The sequence below is a fragment of the Halichondria panicea genome, chromosome 6 (assembly GCF_963675165.1).
Source record: "Halichondria panicea chromosome 6, odHalPani1.1, whole genome shotgun sequence".
Taxonomy (NCBI): domain Eukaryota; kingdom Metazoa; phylum Porifera; class Demospongiae; order Suberitida; family Halichondriidae; genus Halichondria; species Halichondria panicea.
This window is the reverse complement of record NC_087382.1, coordinates 6480992-6503258: the sequence shown is the minus strand read 5'-3', so window position 1 is coordinate 6503258 and position 22267 is coordinate 6480992. Positions and strand designations below refer to the sequence as shown.

The following is a 22267-nucleotide window of genomic DNA, read 5'->3' as shown; positions in this document are numbered from 1 at the left end:
TGACCCGACTAGTCGACTGGCTTCTGAACACCGGCGTTAGGCACATGTCGGATATCTGGAGATTTAAACGCAAGCCTATGGCCCTTAATGTAAGCTTATGTCATACCAATTATATGCGACACTCCACAGTTGAGCTCATTGCACCATCTTCGAAATAATACACAATATTGTATATGCTCAGAAGAAAACCAATAATCTAGTACTACATACTCTAAAAGCCTATACATGTAGACTTGCAAGCCGTCACTGCTGCTGGCTTGCGCGAGTCAACGAAATTCCAGCTACAATGCCCACATGACTGGTGTCATCTATACAATCCAGCAGCTTTATCTAACTGATCTTGATAGCTAGGGTTGGAGCAGTATGAACAAGGACCCACAGTTGAAGCGTACAGTACCTATGATTTGATGCACAATATATTTCATGCGCAGGCGCAGAAGAAACCATAATTATTTTGGGGGAGTGGCTGATGGCCACATGGTTGGGTTCACCTCTGGGTTCACAATGACCTCGAATGAGAGCAGCTTGAACGTTAACGATTCTGGAGACTTTGATTCTGTTGTGGGAGCTATGAGCGGCAGGAGCAAGCGAACGGCTGCATCCAACTACGATGTGAACACGCCCAAGAAAGCTAAACTGGCCAATGCAGATACCAACGAGGCTGAATCTACAGGAAGCAAGAAAAGGGGGAAAAGTAAATGGTGTGGTGCTAATGTGCAAACAAACACTGTTGTCTGCACAAAGCATGTAAATGTACACATGCTGTACACATGCTGTACACAAGCACGTGCATGTACGTAGCTGCATGAAGTAATTACAACACCAACAAATTTGAAATGTGTGAGGCTGTACAAAAACCAATGAACTTATTATGGGTGAAATATCTCGTGTTTCGTTACAGCACCACTGTAATTACTTCAACTGTGGTACATGTGTACACCTTATTAGATGTATGTATGTATGTATTAATTAAGTAAGTACTATGTACATGTAATTAGGCTATGCAGATAGCTTCAACTTGAAATGGCTATTATACGTTACAGCACAATATTTGGCAGCTCAAGCATGTCGTTGCTGCACATACACACAGATGCCTCGATAACTGTGTCGCAAGCAACTCCCGTTGCTAAGCCCTCAGTGAGCCAGCTGTTCGAGAGTCTAGAGTATGGCCCCGCCCCCGAGTCCCCTGCAGTAGCTAATGCCTGGTTGGACGATCACGGTCGTAACTTTGGTCACTTCATTAATAACCAGTGGGTGAAACCAGCAGGGAGGAAGACCTACGACACAGTCAACCCAGCTAATGGAGAGAAGTTGGCTAGCACTATTCAGGGTAGGTGAAAACTGGTATAATTGATTGAGTTGTTTGCACCGTACCCCCTCCAAATTACGCCCACCCGTTTCTGCACGAACTTTAGGCATAAAAGAGGACTGGGCGTATTTTCGCGAACTGCAAATTTTTACTCAAATACTCCCACCAAATGTTCGCGGCCTATAATAAATTATAGCATCATCTGTTCGCACAACGTACGTTCTATTCATCTCCCACTAAAAGTATCACAACTTTATAGAAGCTACAAGTGTGAAAAACAGCTGCAAAGCTTGCTGTACACTGTCAGCCATTATGAACTTCAACCTCTCTGCAGATCCTCCCCTTTTTAGTTATTCAGAAGTGCACAATGTCAAAATACCAAAACGAGTGTTGCAAGCGTGCGCTTGCTAATGCCTCTCACCATGTTTTTGCTTTCGCTCAAAAGTATTAGAGTGTTATAGAAGAGGTAAATAATTTGCAATGTGCTTTGATTGTTTCACAAGAAAGGGGTGTTGTCCACAGTTAATAGTGCATACTGGTCGTCTTAAATGACCTGTAGCCAAACAGTGGGAGCAAACCTTTGTCAAAGGCATTGTCAGTGAGATAAGTATTAAAGACAGAATTCAATCACAGAAAGCAGTATCTATAACAAGCAGTCTAAAAAGAGTTATCTGGTTTGTGGCTTACTAAGGACCTCAACAAAGAAGAATTGATTTTGTCAGGATCTGGGGTTCAAAATGGATTCTCTTACACGTGGTATTGAGCACGCATGCGCATTAAATCCAGGAATAAGGGGTGTGTCTGCAAGTTCACAAAAATTAATTACATGTACGTAGCTTCTTTAGCAGCCTCTTTCTGACTCTCATAGCTAACAAAAAGCTAGCGCTTTAGTGCAAGGCTAACTCATAAGTTGAATAGAAAGTTTGTGCGAACATATGATGCTACGAAAGATTCTGAAGAGACTGCAATAACCTTCAATATGAGTCAAACTAACCATAACTCGAGAAAGAAGCTTTAGTTTGCTAATCCACGAATCAAAATCCAAGAGAACGTGGCTAGAAGCCTATAGAAGCTGTTAGTTTTCGTCGCATTTCAACCGTTGAGCAGTTACAGCTGGAACAGACACACAGACAGACAGACAGACACACACACACACACACACACACACACACACACACACACACACACACACACACACAGTCAGCTTTACCGTATCCTTCGTGCGGCTACGCCTCGAGGCATAATTAGTATGATATTGACACTCCTCTTCCATAACGCTGATACATTTCCACCAAATTAATGCATACATTTTGTACCTCGAGGCATGAAGTATTTAGGTGCCTTAATTATTCTTAGAGAGCTATCAAGCACAGTGTGGTACTTTCTCCGTAGAAGAAAAGCAAAGTATCCTGAAACATTTGGTGATCAACATTGTTCTGAGATTTGTCGCAAAGGACTGTTGCTACATATAATACTCTTTCAAGGGCAAGCAAAACCACACCGAGAAACTTATAATTCTGTTTGATTTTTGTATCAGTGAGAGTGGAATTTAACTACCGTACAGGTGGAAAATTTCGAGGTGTTTTAATTTTGCGTTTTTCGTGGGTGGCTGCAGAACACGAAAATTAAAACCCGTGGAAGGCTTCGTATGCGCATGCGAGATATACGGTAGTGTGTTTGTCTGTCTGTCTGTCTGTCTGTGTAGACTGCTACAGCTGCTCAAGGATCAATAAAGTTCAAGTAAGAGTTTCTATAGGCTTCTAGTCATGTTTTCTTGGATTTTAATTCGTAGATTTGCAAAATAATGCTTTGTTCTCGAGTTATGCCTAGTTTTGCTTACTTGGAATGCCATTGCAGCCTTTTCAGAAGAGTGCGTAGCAAAACTTGTCCATGGAGTGTTGCTACTCTACTTAGCTCTGCACTAGAACGCTAGCTATTGGTAGCTGCATGTACAGCAAAATTTATTCAATTATAACGTGTGTATAAAAGCTATGCTAAGTACATGTAGCTTTGACACCTTCGCCGAGGCAATAGCACCCGCGGTGCATGTTATTATTAGTGTATTTGCATTATTGTTTGTGCAAAGTTTAATCGATATGCACTGACTATAACTTGAATTTTAACCTCCAGGCACCCAGGAGGACGTGGAGGTGGCCGTGGGTGCTGCCAGCAAGGCTTACGAGAGCTGGAGCAAGCTAGCCGGTCATGTGAGGGCCAGGCATTTGTACTCTGTCGCTAGACACATCCAAAAACATGCCAGGTTGTTAAGGGTCAATGTGTATACGATTGTGTTACTGTAGAAAGTGGATTATCAATCGCTTACTCGATCATTAGTGTTGCAGTTTTTTGAATCAAATTTAAAGTTTTTATTTAAATTCCTTGAGCTATGGCTAGCTTGTACGGTGTTGTATGATAGCTGTATAGCCGGTGATATCCATATTTGGGGACGCTCACGTCTGATCATGCTGAGATCTACATTGTAATTATACGTGCTCAGTTCATCCAACCTCCCACTAGATTGATATCTGTGCTTGAGAGCTTGGACAATGGCAAGAGTATTCGTGAGAGTCGTGACTGCGACATCCCTTTGGTAGCCAGGCACTTTTACCACCATTCGGGGTGGGCTCAACTCATGGCCGACGAGATGAAGGGATGGTCTCCTGTGGGTGTGGTGGCTGCCATTGTTCCGTGGAACTTCCCACTCATGCTCCTCTCATGGAAGGTACATTTATATGTACAATTGTATCAAATTCTCATGTGTCTAGTTTTCCCTCGGTTAATTGTCCTCTATTGTTTGAGATCGGAATGTTATACAGGGTAGTTGTACACCAAAGAATTTCTATGCAATTTCATAAATTTGTGTTCCAAAATTAGAGGCCGATCGCGTTCATTTTATACCACTGCCCCTTTAACTATTGTTCTACGTCATGTACATGTAGTATTGCATGCAATAGCCGTCAGAATAAACTTCCCATTACGTTGCATGTAGCACGCAGGAATACGCAATATTTCATTGCTACAGGCACGATTGCAGGTAGCAATCCATTTTACATTTTACATTTTTCAGCAGTATGCAATCTTCTCTGCTTCCTTGTAGGTGTGTCCAGCCCTGGCCATGGGGAACACAGTGGTGCTCAAACCAGCCTCATACACTCGTCTCACTGCCCTGCTGTTCGCCGAAATATGTGCAGAGGCAGGCCTACCCCCTGGTAAGTGTCATGTGATACTCAGATTAGACAGTGTTACGTACATGTACATCTTATAGAATTGAAAGAGGGGGTGATTTTGTACACTGTACACTATTGTGTGTTCTTTTTGCAGGTGTGTTCAATGTGGTGACTGGCAACGGAGCGTTTGGTCAATCTCTAGCCACCCACTCTCTAGTGGACAAGGTTGGATTCACCGGCTCCACACAGGTGAGGGAACACTGTGTATGCATTCAGTACCATTAGTCTTGTATGCACCCTACCTGAATAATAGAAGCTTATAGTCACCAGTTGCCTACATGTATTTATACATGTATGTGTGCCTGTGTATCTTCGTGCAGGTTGAGAGTCATTTAATTGTCCCAGTGTTAACCATGCCTTTCACCTATACATGTACATGTAGGTGGGTCAGATCCTCCGCAAGGCAACAGCTGGCACAGGTAAAAAGATCTCGCTAGAGCTGGGAGGGAAATCTCCCTTTGTGGTGTTTGACTCTGCCGACCTGGACAGCACAGTGGAGGGTGTGGTTAACGCCATTTACTTCAATCAAGGACAGGTATATTTATAAGTTATGCTGATTATATGCATATACATGCAGAGTATTTTGAACCCTTTATCATTATGTACACCCAGTTTAAAATCCCAACCTAGGTTCGATTAAACCATGCACTATTGGTTTGCCTTTAACAGATACTGAACATGTTCATGTAATTACGGTGGCTATAAATAATTATGTTTGTACTTTACAATCGATCTGTCTAGAGAACATCATGTGAACTTGTGAACTCTAGTAGTCACCAACCCTGCCAAATCACGGTAACTCATTTAAAGCACTTCCCTGTATTCAGGTGTGCAGTGCTGGCAGTCGACTGATAGTGCAGGAGAACATTGCTGACCGACTAGTGAGCAAGATCAAGAACAGGATGGCCAAACTGCGGTTGGGGGACTCTCTAGACAAGGTACATGTAAGGTTCTTTACTACATACTGTCAAGTCGAATACATACATGTACAAGACGATGGTGTGTTATTATCTAGGTTGCTGTAGGTGTACATGTAAAGTTTTCAGTGGTGTGGGAGGCTATTCCCTCACTCCATTGGATAAGGCTCCAGTACTAATTAATCAATTGCACCGTAATTATTATGTGTAACTTCAACCCCCCCCTCCCCCACACACACTCACACACAGAGCATAGACATGGGTCCGATCGTGGACCCAAGTCAACTCAAGTCCATTGACAAATACGTCCAGCAAGCGAAGGCCGAGGGTGCAGATGTGTACCAGGCGTGTGCATGCATGCCAACTGGGGGAAACTTCTATCCACCCACCCTCATCACCAAGGTTCAGCCCGTCTCTATCTGCGTACAGGAGGAGGTAGGAATGGTGGTTATCTGTACATGAGTTGTATATGTATTTGCAACTGTATGTTAATTTACGTAATGTGCATGTCTTTGGTTGCTACATGCACTTGATCGATGTGCATATAGCGTCGATTCCAGGCCCCTGAGAAGAGCTAGGGCCTGTTTATTTTCGTGCACATGCTCCGCTCATGCTATTCTATATTCACCAACCCCTCACTGTGTGCAGATCTTCGGTCCTGTGCTGACTGTGCTTACCTTTCGCACGGCCAAAGAGGCCATAGCATTGGCCAACAACACTGTTTTTGGTCTGGGAGCCAGTGTCTGGACGGAGAACGTCTCTCTGGGTTTGGAGGTGGCCATCAGTCTTAAGGCGGGAGCGTGCTGGATTAACTGTCACAATCAGTTTGACGCTGCAGCCGGGTTCGGAGGGTACAGGGAGAGTGGCTATGGGAGAGACGGGGGAAAGGAGGTTAGTTGTGTGGCACACGCAGAGCACCCATTTGCACTGGTGTGTGTATGCTGGGCTTATAATTGTTTCGTGTACAGGTGTACATGTATGTGTAAATGTGTTGTGTCCTGTGCATGCATGATTGAATTATGTGTACATGCACATTCACCACGCCTCATTTGCAGTAGAATGTGTGATTAAATTTTATGTGTCCTCCTAGTGTACAGTGTAGCCATCTGCACACAGTACATGCACCTACATGTATCATGTACAAATAATTATTATGTGTGTACAAAAAAGTGAATTATCGCAGTCATGATCCACTGATTCCTGTTTACAGTCTGTATGTACATGTCATGTAGCTACAGTGTATTCTGATTATGAGACGAATCTCGTAACAATCAATTGTGCCTCCCAGGGTTTGATGGAGTATGTGAAGCCATCCTGGATGGAAAGACCACGCCCAGTAGTTGACCAGGACAAACTGAAAGACTTTGGGGCTAATGTCGCACCTAGACCTTTGAACCCTGCTCAAAACCAACTCCAAATCTACCCCACTACCATGGAGATAGATGGAGCACAAGCTCCAAGGTACATGTACAGTTGTACATGTACATGCATGCATAAAACATAATTACTGTGTGAGTTACAGTACTTCATGGTGTAGCATGCATGCCTCAGACCAGACTGCTTGTGTTCACCCACACCACACTTTCCAGAAGGTTGTTGCAATGCTTTTTGATTTCCTTTCATAACATTATATCACACAAGATTTCATACAGGATTTTTAGCTGGGAGGGGGAACGTTTAATTCAGGGGTCGTTCCCTGGAAAAAAACTTTACGAAATAATTATCTGAGGTGCAATTTCTGTGTGTTTCAAGCCATGAATAGACTATTTAGTCATAGTGAATTTTTAGTACACTGTCTCAACGGAATGGTACATGATTATTCCTCTCAGCATTGACCACACTGTGAAGATGTACATTGGAGGTGCTCAAAAACGACCAGATGCTACATATTGCCGCCCTGTTATTGGACAATCTGGTGATGTGATTGGTCAAGTCTCTGAGGGGAACAGGAAGGATATTCGAGAAGCAGTGGAAGCAGCTCACAAGGCAGCACCAGGGTAAGCCTCGGGTTAGAATCCACAATTCTCCGTAATCATGCCATGCAGTGTATATACGCATGTGTTGGGGTTTACATGTAGTGAATAGGAAGGCGGATGCTATTGACAGTTGTGACATGCCAAAATGAATTTATAGTGCTCAATGCTTACTTCGTATTACTTCTGTTAGTCTAGTCTTGTCACTCCCTTAGCCTAGGCCCCGGTACATGCTCAGTTATGGGGAAATAAGAAAAGTTGGCAACTTGGTAGTAAATTTGGTTGGGTTTGCTTCTCTAATTTTTTACCCCACGAAACTTTCCCGCTATACGGTAATAGAATTTATGAAGCGTACATGTAATATTGCGATACATTTATTTGTACTTGCACTACATAATTTTCTAAGATAAGTTCTCCTACACTGACCAATAGACATGATATATGACTGCTTGGTTCTAAAAAAATACATGTACTGTATTTCTTGACCGTAGCTCGTTAGTTTTGTTCAAACTTGGCCCCGAACAAGCCAGCGGCTTCAGGATCATCAGGAGTGAACCAGAACTTGATGTTGTATTCCATTAACTCTTTCCTAGAAAGCTTTCCATCATGGTTCTTGTCGATGATATCGAACAGGATCTTAGCAGTGCCATCATCGAAGTTGCTTGCCTTATTCATTGCCGCGTACTCGCTCATTTGTAGGTAGCCGTCACGATTAGTGTCGATTGCATCAAACACAGTCTCCATCATAATGAAAAAAAGAGAAGACTCCTTCCCTTCATCAAAGCTAGCTTTTTCAGTGACTGCTACTTCTGCCATATTCTCGACAAACTTCTCTCTAGAAAGCAGCACACCTTGCTTTAGGCCTACTGTTTCCCAAAAATCTTGAGTCGTTTTTCGTACTTTCTTCAGAAGGGCTGGTTCAGCTTTCACTTCTTTTTCAAGATTGTCACTCCACATATCGAAATCCTGGATAGACAAGTAGCCGTCTTTGTTGAAGTCTGACTGCCCAAATAATTCTTCCATTCGCTTTACCCACTTGGGACTGTTCTTGTAAGCTGCAGCCATTGCTTGTGTTGTAGTTGATACAGTTGAGCAAACCTTGCTGATAACTATATTCTCTACAGTGACAAGTTAAGGCTAACACAGGTTTTCTGAGGATAAGGCTCACTTCCTGTACGGCTCTATATGTAGCGAATTAATATTCTATGCTGTAATGATTATTATGGAGCGATCATGCGATCAACTGATTTGTTATGTTGCTGACGGCAGTGCGCTACTCCAATGCTTCACTAATGTATAATGTTACATTATGGTTCTTTGATCTTGCAACAATTGCATTAATAATTTGTCACTGATGTTGTGGTTGCTGACTGCACTCCAATGCTTCACTAATGTATAATGTTACATTGTGGTTTCTTTGATCTTGCAACAATTGCATTTGTCACTTAAAATCAAAGGAACAGCATGCTATATAACTATATCTTTTATCAAGTGCATCTGCATGCTGATCCATGATTTTGCGAGCTTGTAGTGATTGTGATGTCATGTGTACAAGTGCCTTATAGGTGTTTGCGATGTATACCATTAGCACTCGCAAACTTCGCATATACAGTAGAATCTCGCTAATCCAAATAAAGCGGGACCAGACCCCATCCAAATACACGGATTAACATATCATAAGTCAGGGTTTCATCTAGTGTGGGAGGGGGGCAGGGATGAAACTTCCCCCTCAAAATGTTCAGCTTTCCCCCCAAAGTTGGAGGATAATGACATCATCACATTAGTACTGTCTGTAATATACAATAATTATGTAACTAGATCTACTGTGATGCACTAGCAGAGTGTGGTTAACAAATTTGGTGGTGTGCTTATGCGTGCCCAACTTTTAATTATAGATGAAACCAAGGGCGTTTATGTAGAAAAGAAGGCATGCAACTCGATATCATCGAAATTCAAATGATATTTATAGATGTCTATTTTTAGAGCAACATCGCCTACGTGATTGACTTCGACCCTCGATCAGATAGCCAAAATGCTGTACAGAGCTAGAGAGACAATAATTATTGAGAAATCGCCAATTATGCTATTATGAATTGTTCATGTTATGCGATTCTGAATTCTTGTGTTTTCTGAACACAGAGGAGAGTTGGGCATGTCTGTTCGCGACGGGGTTAAGCACAACACCAAAACTTACTTTCGTAGCTAGCTAAAAGACTACCAACTATCGCAGTACTCCACAGTAGTTATAAATAATGCCTAGCTATATCCTGTGACATAAAAAAATGAATAGCATATTCATAGTTGAAGAAATGAGCTATAAACTTACAGTATAAACATTTGTTGCGCTTTCTATGGCTCCTGTCTTAATGTAACACTTACAGTAGATTCCTAATGATACTAAGATTGATGCCTCTTGGAGAAACTCCAGAAGACAAAGAACAGTAAAATAGCGCTGACAGTGCATAAAATACCTGCTGAGTCAACACAAAAAGATGTGGGCGTGGACACTTGTCATGCCGCAGGAATGCAATACGGGAGTAACTCATTAGCGACCGATTAACAAAAGGTCAACCTATGTCGTACCTTCTCTGACTCTTATCTATTTATAGCCTCCTTCGTAATTTATAGCCTCCTTTCTGTTCTTTGTCACAGAAGAGAAAATTGGAGGAAGAAAGAAGGAAGCGACAAAAAAGAAGGAGAGCCTGCCTTGCTAAGTCGGGTGATCCCCTACTGACGTAGACAAATTTTAACGAGTGTGGGCGAGAGAAAACCTCAATAACTGTCCTCCCACACAGTACTTGGAGCGCATTTACCAGGAACATAATCTGTTATGAACAGTACAGTACAGTAGAGTCAGCCTTCGTGAGACCTTTAGTCAGTAGATGAAGTATGAAAGACTAGAGTAGAGTAAACTATACTGCTGTAATAATTATATCTACTAGTCAAGTGGGTCTGTTCTGAACTAGGAACAAATTTAGATATAGATCTAGATCTTTAGTCTTTAGTCTTTACTAGGTAAGCCCTCGTCTACGATGTCTCCACGCTTGATTTTGGCTTACTATCTATGATGCTAACAGCTTTTATGTTAGAGTTTGCAATGCGTAGGCATGCTGTAGCTTTTTGCTCTGTCAGGCTCCGCCCAGCTAGTGATTGCCCACGTTCATTTTCACTTGTCTACCGTCACGTGACTTAGCAAGGCAGGCTCTCCTTTTTCTTTGTCTCTTCCTTCTTTCTTTCTTTCTTTGTTCCTCCAATTAGTCCCATATTTTATCTTATTAAACTATGACAAAGAACAGGAAAAGGAGAGGCTGCGAAGGAGGCTAATCTATTTATACCATATCCGATACTCCATGAATATATCATTTGAATTTCGATGAGTACGTCGGGTAGATGCTGAGTTGCATGCCCCTCTCCTGCCGTCGAAACCCTGTACGTGATTATAAATATCATTAACAAACACTTAATTGTATGTGTACATGCATATTATGAGGTATTACTGTGGCCAGAAGGGAAGCTGCTAGCTAGAATACTCGCAACTTTCTCTCTCCAATAATTTTAGATCCCACTTGTGTGTGTTTAGCAGGGAATTATGAGCCATAATCTCATAGTTTCCCAGGGAATTATAAGCTTGAGGGTATAAAGTACAAGTACTATTTTTGAATGTACAGAAATGATAATAAAGCTGTAGCTGCATGATAATTAGCTATGGCTGTTCAGTTTTTTCACTACCAGTTTCTATAGCGTTTGCTGGGTTGATGGTAGGGTTCACCAGTATCTTTTCTTGTCGAGGAACACTAAGAGCCAATGAATTTAACAGTTCTAGGTCCATTGTCACAAGCATGAAAGCATGTCTTCAACTTGTAGCATTTGTCAACTTTGTCCTCCTGACTTCTGTTTCTATCCTGCAGCCATGTTTCAAATTGCAGTAGACTCCTGTGTCTTTTTGGGAACAATAGTGCACTGTAGCATTGCTGCAAGCTGTTCCTTGCTAGCTAGCCGTACATATCAGAACAGTTTACTGAGAAGCTTGAGCTGGGGTGGGGCTTGAGTGCAGATAAAGAGGAGGCTGGGCTCATTTGTTGCAGAGCGCTTCCTGCACAAGGTGGAGTCACTAGTTTGTCCATTCCAATGTTGAAGCAAGGCCAATGCAAAGGGTTTTTTAGCAGAAATCATCTAGACTAGCTTGTCAGAACAAGACATTTTCAAAAATAAAGCTGTTGCTAAGGCTTGCTGCTTTTATAGATACACTTCTTGCCTGAGGCAGCCAATGAAAAGTTGGATCTAAATCAGTTAGCACATGTGCATTCGGTATCTATGGTTATAGTGTCCCTCATCCCTCGGGCAAAGCCCTCGTGATATGGGACACTATAACACATAGATACCTCATGCCCATGTACTATCTATAACATAGTGAGTCTTGTGAGCTCTCTTCGTTTTCTTTGCAGTGGCCATCCCTAATTATTATGCCTCGGTGCGCATGCGCAAGCGAGGTATACGGTAGTGTGTTTGTCTGTGTGTGTAGACTGCTACAGCTGCTCAAGGATCAATGAAGTGCAAGTAAGAGTTTCTATAGGCTTCTAGTCATGTTTTCATTCGTGGATTTACAAAATAAAGCTTTGTTCTCGAGTTATGCCTAGTTTTGCTTACTTGGAATGCCATTGCAGCCTTTTCAGAAGATCACGTAGCCAAACTTGTTTACCAAGTGTTGCTACTCTACTTAGCTCTACACTAGAACGCTAGCTATTGGTAGCTGCAAGAGTGAGAATAGAGTTGCAAGGCTCTGCTGATGGCAGCCATTAATTTTAGACTTGAACTTTGGCATCGATCGTTTTTAACAACAATCATAGTCGATCAGTACCCACTCTTTTAGTTTGCATGCAGCAAATGGAAAAAAATAATGTTCATCATGTACGTGTATAAAAGTATTAGTAGCTTTATGTTATGTAGCTTTGGCATCTCCACCGAGGCATCAGGCATTGATTCAACAAAGCAAGTTACAGTGCGCATGCGCAGTAGTCCATTCTACTGACTGCCCCTTTTGTTTGTTTTGCTATTTTGTCCAAATTAGCGAGGGTCTCCTGTCTTTGATGCTTGCAAAACACTGTACTAATACCATACAGTAAGTCGTTATTGTTTACATAAATATTTTCAACCTTATACAGATGGGGCAAACGAGCTGCTCACAATCGTGCCCAGATAGTCTACTACATAGCCGAAAACCTGGAGCTCCGCCATGGGGAATTTGCTCAGAAGATATCTGCCATGACGGGTAAGAGCATAGAGGAAGCAAAGAAAGAAGTAGACCTTTCTATCCAACGACTGTTTTATTGGGGAGCCTATGCTGACAAGTATGGAGGCACTGTGCAGGTCGGTGAGATCTCTGTTCTTTTTGTATTGCGGTGTAGTATTTGCCTGAGCAGTTTATTGTTAAGTACAATACATGTATGCGTGCATGTACATTATAATTATTATGTTTGTCGCTGTATAAATTATATTCAAACTACATCACTTTTCAGGAGACCACCTTGTATGGCTGCACAGTGCGTATCAACGAACCAGTAGGTGTGGTTGGCATAGCTTGTCCAGATGACTACCCACTGTTATCCTTTGTCTCCCTGTTTTCTCCGGCTGTTGTCAGGGGCAACACCATCATCATCATACCAAGTGAAAAGTACCCACTCTCGGCCACTGACCTCTATCAGGTGAGACTTTATTTGATAATGGGTCAGCTAACTAAATGCTGTTGAATTACGTGATTGCATATTGCGGTTGCAGAACCAGTTGCTACGTATAATTATAATGATTGGAAGAGTTTACACATAATTATCAGTACCTTTTTCCAAGCTATTCTTAGATGCTAATTTTCTTTGCAATGGTACACTGTAGGTGTTTGACACCTCCGACCTTCCTGGGGGTGTGGTGAACATTGTGACGGGGCAGAGGGATCACCTGGCCAAGTATCTCACAGAGCATCAGGACATTGAAGCCATGTGGTACGTCCAGTTTTTTAATCGACATGCACATGTAGAATGTGAAAGATGTAGCGGTAGACCAGGACGATGTTTGGGGAGTAAGCATTTGATGTTATAACCTACATGTACATGTACATAGCAGTGATGTAATCAATAATTGTGTCATTGGAATGTCAGCCATTTTGAGGTACCAGTAGCAGACTTTTACGTACAATGCGATTTGGCTAGTATTTAGCACCAAAAAGATACCCTTTGTAGAAGGTTATTTATCTTCAAAACAAGACCAAGGTGGCAAAAAGAAGTACCTGAACAAGCTAGATATCATTATTGGGCTAGATCCTTCAAAATGTGGCTGAAACAAGGAGTGAAAATATGACTGTGTACTAGTGGAAATGTGCACAATTGCAATGAGATAGAGTTATTTTCAAGTTTGTATGTGTGTTGGTTACATTTGGCTATATGATTTGTGACATGTGTGTGCAAGTATGAACTGAATTGAACATTCTATGAAAAAGTTACAGGAACAGTAAACTGAAGAAAATACACAAGCCATTCTCCATGTCTCAGGCTGCTCAGCTCTAATTCTTTGTCTCCTTGACTTGGGGAGTCAGTAGAAGTTCTTGTTTTTATCACTACTACTAGGATTTCCACAATATACAAAAAATCACGATTTTTACCTGTAAACTGCGGTTATCAAAACGTGACGTCAGAACCACACCCACCGCAATGGGTCTATTGGTAAGGTGTGAACACTGAGTTAAAGGTCGTGACTAGTCTATAATAATTATGAAGACTTCTTTCACAAAGGTTTAGGTTAGTATTATATAGAGATGTGTACCATATAGTGATTGTCATCCACATTGTTGCAGGCTGTGAGTCTTTTGTTAGCATAGCAGGCTATTCAGAATGCTATCAGATGGGCTAGAAACAAACTTCTATTTCATTTCTTCAGTCCACTTTGTTCATTGTGACGTCATTGTTTTACTACAGGAGCATACGATACTATCCGAAATCCCATTTTCTGGGGATTAGGGGGCGCATGCGCAAACAGGCCTATCTCTGAGAGAAAGTGCGACCTGGATCTAGTAAATATATATCAGAAAGAAAATAGCTGTGCTGGTCTCTAAGCTAGCTAGCTTATATAGCTCTGTGTATGACTTTTAGAATTTGTATTGTAGCACGCAATTAGTAACCTCGGTAGAATACGTTACAGTAAAATCGAAGCCATGTAGAATAGAAACTTGCACGATTATAACTCTTGTCTAATACATACATTTCTTCAGGCGGATATAATTATTTCGAGGATATTAATGTTCGTGGTTTTCGCTGGTTATAATTATAAGCACATACCGCAAACATTAATTATACATTTAATATTGCATGCATGCAAGGCAAAAAGGTTGCTATTCCCGAAAAAATTTGATTTCGAAAACCTTTCTAAAGGCATATTTCTGCGAAAGTTTACAAAATATACCTGCTATACGGTATAATTATAGTTATGTGCTGGTCACTAGTACAAGTATGTTAGGAGCGTCATTGCAACCTTAATTGTTTCAGCTGTTACGTACATGTATCTTTTAGTATTGGCTTTGTTGTTTGTGCAGGTACTTTGGTTCTGCTGAAGGCAGTCTGTTTGTGGAGAGGGAGTCCGTTGGCAATGTGAAGAGGACCTGGGTCAACTATGGCCTCTCAAGAGACTGGTCCAGCTCAGAGCAAGGACAGGTGAGGGAGGGTTTGTGCGTGATTGATTAAATAGATGCTCCATGGAGAATCATGATAATAATTATGTCTTGTGTAACTGTGCTTTTGGGAATAATCAAATTTTTATGAGAATAATAGGCACATTTTTCAAGAATGGGTGAAAAAAAGTATAATTTATCAGGGCCTAACGACCATTCAGGCAGGTATTGTTTATAAACAGTCTTTACCAGTGCCTTGTGCTGTTATTTGGGGAAATTTTGAGGTAAGCCGCCTCTTAGAGCTGTTTTTGTCGGTAATTATGTACTTTTAACATCCATAGTGTTAGCGTAAATGCAGCAGGAAAGTTTTATTAGCACTACATCTCCATTCCTACTTATTAGTCATGGACTGGCGATATACTTTAGCTAGATTAAGATTGGCTTGCAGAAAAGGCTCCCTCCGGATCACACCCTAGACACAAAACAGTAATTTTGGTCTTTGGGGTTTTACCCTGACTTGACCAAAGGTCCTCTAGATAAGCCATCAATACAGCACCTCTAACAACGCTTCTCGTCCTCACAGACACTACTGTACTTCTTGTTACTATTCTTTGTATAAGAACACAGCCTCGATTAAACCGCGCGGAAACACGGATTGTACTTCAAAGGTGCTTTCGTTTCCAATTCCCCTCTTCCTTTATCTATGATTTTACTAACCATACTATACTAGAAACCACTCCCTTTTTTGCTTTCGAAAAGGGGCTGGTAGGCTACTTATCAAATAGTTGTTTTGTGCATGAGATTCTTCACGCACAGACACAAACAAGTCCTTGATAAGCGTTACATTCACTGCCCATGCGCTTAATTATTGCTAGCCTTGATTACAACACATAATTATATGGCGGCTTGTAATCGAGTCTAAATGTTTTCCACCCATGCATTACTTAATTTTATGGTTTGTTCTACCGCTCTTTGATAAGTACCTTACCCAGAGGAGGTAGGACACACGTCACGTGCGCCTCAGTAATTAAAAATCCAGGTATAACCGCAAAGATTTAGACAAGGATTTGTGCATGAAAGTGCGGATCTTCAAGCAGCCAAAACAGCCATGGTCATTTTCTCTTAAGGATGGTACTAACTTAGTGGGATCCCGGCTCAATAGCTTGAAATTCACCATCAAACCTAGTGGTTTCACTATAAATAGGGTACCGTATTTACTTGATTAGGCGTTTATTTCATATCGAAGTCTGTGAAGGGGGTGTTTAAACGAGATGGGCGCTTATTCGAAATGGGCGTTATTGTTATGTCTCTTGCACAGCAGCAGTTATTAATCTCTTTTTGGCTGCTGTCTCAGCTTAAATCTTAAGTCATAGGAGTGGTGTTTCTACCTCTGTGTTGGTATCTCTCTCTCTCTCTGCCATCATAAAAAGATCTATCATTCTATACGCCATGCTTGCAACTGGTTCCACGTGCTAATTCAGCTCCACCCACAGTGCCACGCCCATACATGGGCGATTATTTAAGATGGGAGTTTACAAAGACAGAGCTTTTACCATGGGCGTTTAAACGAAATGGGCGTTTAATCAAGTAAATATGGTACTTTGAAGAGCAGTCTAGGGGGGTTAACTCAGGTTAGTTGCCGTCTTCCATACTAGTTTACAATGTTCGAGATTACTAGAAAGTGGTGTGAACTTGCTAGAGAGCAACAGTAGATCTACCACAGGCACTATAGCTACACTGAAATCTAAGGAAATGTTAAAGGTCAAAAGCCTAATGTAAACATTGTATGCCACACATCCCATTGTCATGTGACTTATGACACATGTCTCGCCTCCTCCCTCTGTACCTTACCAGTCTCTTTAGGTTCTACATGCGCGGTGCAGCTCAAATTAGCCCCTGACAATTAGCCTCTGATTACTGGGAGGGGCATGGGCAGATAATTAAGGCTAATTGCTTGAGCTGCGCCGCACCTGTCGTACCTCCTCTGGTCAGAAAGGGAGTGGTTTCCAGTTTATGACAATGTAATAATTATGTCCTTACTGTTAGTTTATCCCTTACACTACAGGGAGAGGAGTTCCTGTACCATGCCACTGAAGTGAAAAACATTTGGATTCCCATGGGAGAAATTTTTGCTAACTAACCTTTGTAAACCATTTCTACATGTAGTGTATGATTTTTCCGATTTTTCCGTTTTATGCTCTAATTTTGTTCAAATAACTAGATCTACCCAGTTTTCACGCTAGTGTGTTCCCCTTAGGGTATAGGTCACGGGGGGCCCATTGTGTGCTGGGAGGGCTAGGTAGAGCTGTATAGGGCATTGTCAGGCCTGAGTGGTTAACCCTTTAAGGTAATTTGTATTGTTATATTGTTCATAATAAATTCTGTGTTGGCAGCTTGCTTATATATGCAGTTTCATGAACCAGCTGCCTTTCCTAGGAAGGGTGGCTGATTTTCCTAGGGGAGAGACTCTCCTAGGCGGCTGATTCATGACTAATAACATAAAATGGCAATAAAGTGCTTATAATAAATTTGCGTGTTTTTTTACTAGCCTCCCCTGAAGAGAAGATGATGTAGTTGGGCGGAGCCCGACCGTCCCTGGCGGGAGGTCGGGTTTCAAGCCTATGTCAGGATTTGTCTTGCTGAATTATGTAACACGCTGATAAGCAGCTATGAATAATCATTTTATTCTATGAATATTATTATTCTGAAGTGGGTGTTAACCATTTTATCTTGCTTAAATTGAGGTTGCGCAACCGGACGTGACAGACCACAGTAGAAATGCTGCAATCTGATTGGGCTGCAACTATAATTGCAGCAAAGACAAATCCTGACATAGGCTTGAAACCCTACCTCCCGTCAGGGACGATCGGGCTCCGCCCAACTAAAGATGATGCACTTTACTAATTTTTAAAAACGTTGAGATTGCTGATTGGCCAGTGCGCATGAAGTAAAAAGGCATGCATGGAATTATACAAGCGAGCACAAAAATCGTAAGTCAACTGCTGTATATGTAATTATATAGCTCGATCTGCATGCATGTGCACATGCATATAATTATATATACACATTAATTATTCCCTCAATCTGTTTTGCCTTTCTCTGCAGCGAGAGAGAGCAGTCTGAACACAATCGAGTCAAAATTTGTTTGAAAACACACTGTCAATCCTATAATTATGTACAGTATCTAGCCTTTACTAAAGGGGCATGAGTATATAATTATACAATTAAAAACGAACATCGTGCCGGTCCATAACAGACAGTCAACGTTGCACACTAGGTAAGTGCTAGTTATTGCCCAGCACCAGTGCTTAATTTGTGATTTCTTCCTTCCCCACATAATCTACTGCATTTACACACAGTGCAAGTGCATAATTATAATCCCAGTGCATTAATTATGCCATATAATGCAGTGCAATATATGGTTGCTATGGTATAGTGATGCAACATACCATATATATACAGAGCACTGGATTGCTTTGATCTGCCCACTCACTGGGCAATAAGGGGATAGATAAATAATCACAAATATAATAATTATTGCGTCCATAATTTATGGCAACCTAGGTATGTATATGCATGTGGTTGCTGATCATAATTATGCCTCGGTGTTTGTGTGTGCATGTGTGTAAGCTGCATGCTCAAGGATCAACGAAGAGTAAGAGTTTCTAGAGGCTTTTAGCCATGTTTTCGAGTTATGCTAGTTTTGCTTCTTGGAATGCCATTGCAGCCTTTTCAGAAGAGTGCGTAGAAAAACTTGTCCATAGAGTGTTGCTACTCTACTTAGGCTAGCTCTGCACTAGAACGCTAGCTATTGGTAGCTGAAAGAGTGAGAAGAGAGCTGCAAGGCTCTTAATTCTGATGCAGCCATTAATTTTGCACTTGGACGTTTGGCAACGATCGTTTTAACAACAATCATGGTCGATTACCCATGCACTCTTTGAGTTTCTCTGTGATTCTGCATGCAGCAAAATTTATGCAAAAAATTAATGTTTATCATGATATAAATGAGACATCAGCGCACAGAAACAAATTGTAGGTCATCGCTTACTAGTGGTGAAAAACACCACCTCTGGCAACATCAGTGGTAACATTATAGTCTCGAATCCAGGCCGATTAAAAATACGTGTTTGTTTAATCGGCCTGGATTCGAGGCTATGGTATAATAATTATATGCGTGGTTTTATAGTTTTACAGAAGTACATGTACACACGCTGTTTCGAACTTAGGGTATCTTATATGGAACTCTTGACAGCTAAGGTGAACATTATTGTAACAACATTAATTCAGAATTATAATGATGTTACTGTATACCGCATAATAATACTTTTTTTTTTACGATCACCCTCGTTTTCACCTAAATGATTTCCCGCTATTATAACAATTTGTTTTTGTTTGCAAAGTTGTGGTTACAAACGACCTCTATACCGTACTGGACATAAAATGTGGGTGTCGTTTCCTGTCCGTCCGTTTTTTGCCATAGATGATACAGTAGCAGAGGATATAATTTTTATAGGTGCATATCCTCCTCTTAGGTGTAGTATATCTACTTGCCCTACATTATGCCATAATTATACTGGCACTGCATTTCCTTTGATCTCAGAGGTCAAAAGGCAACAAAATACTTTGAAACGGTCGATAATGCAATGCTCCAGTAATATAAGCTATATACAGAGCTTCTACATGTATAAAACATGCAGGATCTCCTATATACACGTACTGACCAATGGACATAATTATGAACATAATTCTTCACGTACTGCAGCTCGTTAGTTTTGTTCAAACTTGGCCCCGTACAAGCCAGCGGCTTCAGGATCATCAGGAGCGAACCAGAACTTGATGTTGTATTCCAGTAACTCCTTCCTAGAGAGCTTTCCATCATGGTTTTTGTCAATGATATCAAACAGGATCTTAGCAGTGCCATCATCGAAGTTGCCTGCCTTATTCATTGTCGCGTACTCGCTCATCTGTAGGAAGCCGTCACGATTAGTGTCAACCGCATCAAACACAGTCTCCATCATAGCAAAGAAGAGAGACTCCTTCCCTTCATCAAAGTTAGTTTTTTCAGCAACTGCTACTTCTGCTACCTTCTCGACAAACTGCTCTTTAGAAAGCAGCACACCTTGCTTTAGGCCAGTACTTTCCCAAAAATCTCGAGTAGCGTTTCGTGCTTTCTTCAGAAGGGCTGGTTCAGCTTTCACTTCTCTTTCAAGATTATCACTCCACATATCGAAATCCTGGATAGACAAGTAGCCGTCTTTGTTGAGGTCTGACTGCACAAAGAATTCCTCCATTCGCTTTACCCACTTAGGACTGTTCTTGTAAGCTGCAGCCATTGCTTGTGTTATAGTTGATGAGCTAGATGCAGTATAGTAAACCTATTCTAGGATAGAAGAGAGATTGAAGCAGTTGTATATAGGTATTCCAAAGCTGTTTCCTGTATGGTCATGCTAGTAATTTTCGCCAATTACACAAACTGTGGTGCAGTATCTTGGTCTGTATCTCTGTCAACACAATGCAAGCATACAACTTCCTTTGGTAAAAATATCAGAGACAGTTTTAACCATTCATGGGCAAAGGAGGTCCGACATGTATGTGTGCATGAATTATACTACAAGTGCATGCTAGCTGGATGTTATCACATGACCCAGTGATTTGTGGGATATTCGTGATTCGGCTGAGATACCGTTCGGCGGTTGGCATTGTTTTTGGTACTGCTTTGTCGGGATCGGTCAAATAAATCGTTCAATTTGTTATTATTAATTTGTTGGCTCGTCGTTATTACACGCGCTTGTTGCGATTGTCATGGAATCTAGAACAAGGAAATCCAATCGAAACACATCCATCTCTCAACCCCAACCCCAAGGTGGGACGACTGTTAAGGCCAAACAGGCCAAATTAACCCTCTGCGGGAACACGTACCAAAGGAAAACCTAAGAGAAGACCCCTTCTTCAGACCCACCTTCTCTTGAAACTCGATCAACAGCAGATGATAAACTGCAGCTGCATGTGGCTCCACTGAAGATGACGGGAATCTAATGGTGGAGTGCGATGTCTGTCTGAAATGGTCCCACTCTCAATGTATTGGTCTCTCTGAGGCAGATGCTACCTCTGCTGCCATGTCTGCTCTCCCGACACCCCTTCTATCAATATCAATGCTCAAATATCATTGCTCATATCAGCAATAGATAAGCTCTCAATCAAGATTTCCAATATATGTCACTTCGTTGGAGGAATCTAATAAATAGGCTTGTACAGGAACTCTCAGCCTTAAAAAAGATCGTTGCCCCCAAGAATCAGCTGCCTCGCTCCGTCAAGCCCCCCAGTACTAGTGCTGGTGTTAGGCAACAATTAGAGTTTATTCACAGTTAAGACGTCCCTCTCCCTTCAGGATTATATGGGGAACAATTAAAGTTCTCATGCCCGACTGACTTTGTCGAAAACACAGTGCTCTCTCTACTCCCCGCTGATGCTGGACTGTCGGTCACTATAAAGAAGAGCGTCAAAATGAATAGTGCATGGAAAAGGAAATGGTGGCTCACCATACTGGCGCCACAGGAGTCTCTCTCTCTAATTGATGAGAAATGTGATTCCCTCTCCTGCCCACCACACTGGAGACTTCTCTCCAAGCTCTCTGATCTGGGGCCCCCTTTAGGAAATCCCCCCACTCAGATCGATTCTGCAGGCCGCGCTTCTTCCACTGAGCCCCCTCCCAGAGTGATACCCCTGTGACTTCAGATAACAGACCTATGACTAATACTAACACCCTCCAAGATAACACCTTCCAATAATCCTTTTTTAGAGGTCAGAGATCCATCCGTCTCCCCTGCTCCCCTCAACGCGGAGCTGGAGGGGGTAGACTAAACCAACCCCACAATACGCACTCCACTCCAAGTAATCAAGTTACCTCAATTCTAAATTTCGGCTGCCTAAATATTAGAGACGAAAATCAAATAATTATAGATTATCTGCGTACACTACTTATGTCACACGATCTATTCGCAATTTCTGAACACTGGCTTCATCTCTCCTCCTTATCAGACAACTTCTTGTGCTTCTCTTCGTCCACCCCCACTCACAGAGGACCCAGTCTTGTGCCGATCTAGCTTCTTAAGAGGCCAGGGCGGTACGTGGTGTGGCCGTTTTCTTCAGGAAATCACTTCAGAACGGAAACTAGACACATCACTCTCTCA

The 22267-nt window shown here is 41.8% G+C and overlaps 3 protein-coding genes across 3 annotated transcripts; 1 reads left to right on the top strand and 2 right to left on the bottom strand.

The window, feature by feature from the left end:
* Window positions 1-462: 462 nt before the first annotated feature.
* On the top strand, window positions 463-17308 carry LOC135336824 (aldehyde dehydrogenase family 16 member A1-like). The gene is made up of 17 exons (XM_064532702.1): window positions 463-694; window positions 1091-1330; window positions 3440-3569; window positions 3827-4031; window positions 4407-4518; window positions 4631-4725; window positions 4919-5071; window positions 5364-5474; window positions 5703-5888; window positions 6102-6344; window positions 6742-6914; window positions 7283-7450; window positions 12589-12793; window positions 12943-13128; window positions 13313-13419; window positions 15003-15120; window positions 17143-17308. The coding sequence occupies exons 1-17, from the start codon at window positions 478-480 to the stop codon at window positions 17215-17217; spliced, it is 2724 nt and encodes a 907-aa protein (XP_064388772.1). The 5' UTR covers window positions 463-477; the 3' UTR covers window positions 17218-17308.
* On the bottom strand, window positions 7755-8717 carry LOC135336832 (clytin-like). Its single transcript, XM_064532713.1, has one exon. The coding sequence runs from the start codon at window positions 8489-8491 to the stop codon at window positions 7922-7924; it is 570 nt and encodes a 189-aa protein (XP_064388783.1). The 5' UTR covers window positions 8492-8717; the 3' UTR covers window positions 7755-7921.
* Window positions 17309-19680: 2372 nt separating the features above from the next.
* On the bottom strand, window positions 19681-20547 carry LOC135336818 (clytin-like). The gene has a single exon (XM_064532687.1). It carries the CDS (start codon window positions 20408-20410, stop codon window positions 19844-19846), a length of 567 nt encoding a protein of 188 aa, XP_064388757.1. The 5' UTR covers window positions 20411-20547; the 3' UTR covers window positions 19681-19843.
* Window positions 20548-22267: the final 1720 nt, after the last annotated feature.

Coding starts and splice junctions, on each gene's coding strand:
- LOC135336832 (XM_064532713.1), bottom strand. CDS start 8,491: ATGGCTGCAGCTTACAAGAACAGTCCCAAGTGGGTAAAGCGAATGGAA.
- LOC135336818 (XM_064532687.1), bottom strand. CDS start 20,410: ATGGCTGCAGCTTACAAGAACAGTCCTAAGTGGGTAAAGCGAATGGAG.
- LOC135336824 (XM_064532702.1), top strand. CDS start 478: ATGGTTGGGTTCACCTCTGGGTTCACAATGACCTCGAATGAGAGCAGC. Junction 695..1,090: donor AAGCAAGAAAAGGGGGAAAA/GTAAATGGTGTG, acceptor ACATACACACAG/ATGCCTCGATAACTGTGTCG. Junction 12,794..12,942: donor AGTATGGAGGCACTGTGCAG/GTCGGTGAGATC, acceptor ATCACTTTTCAG/GAGACCACCTTGTATGGCTG.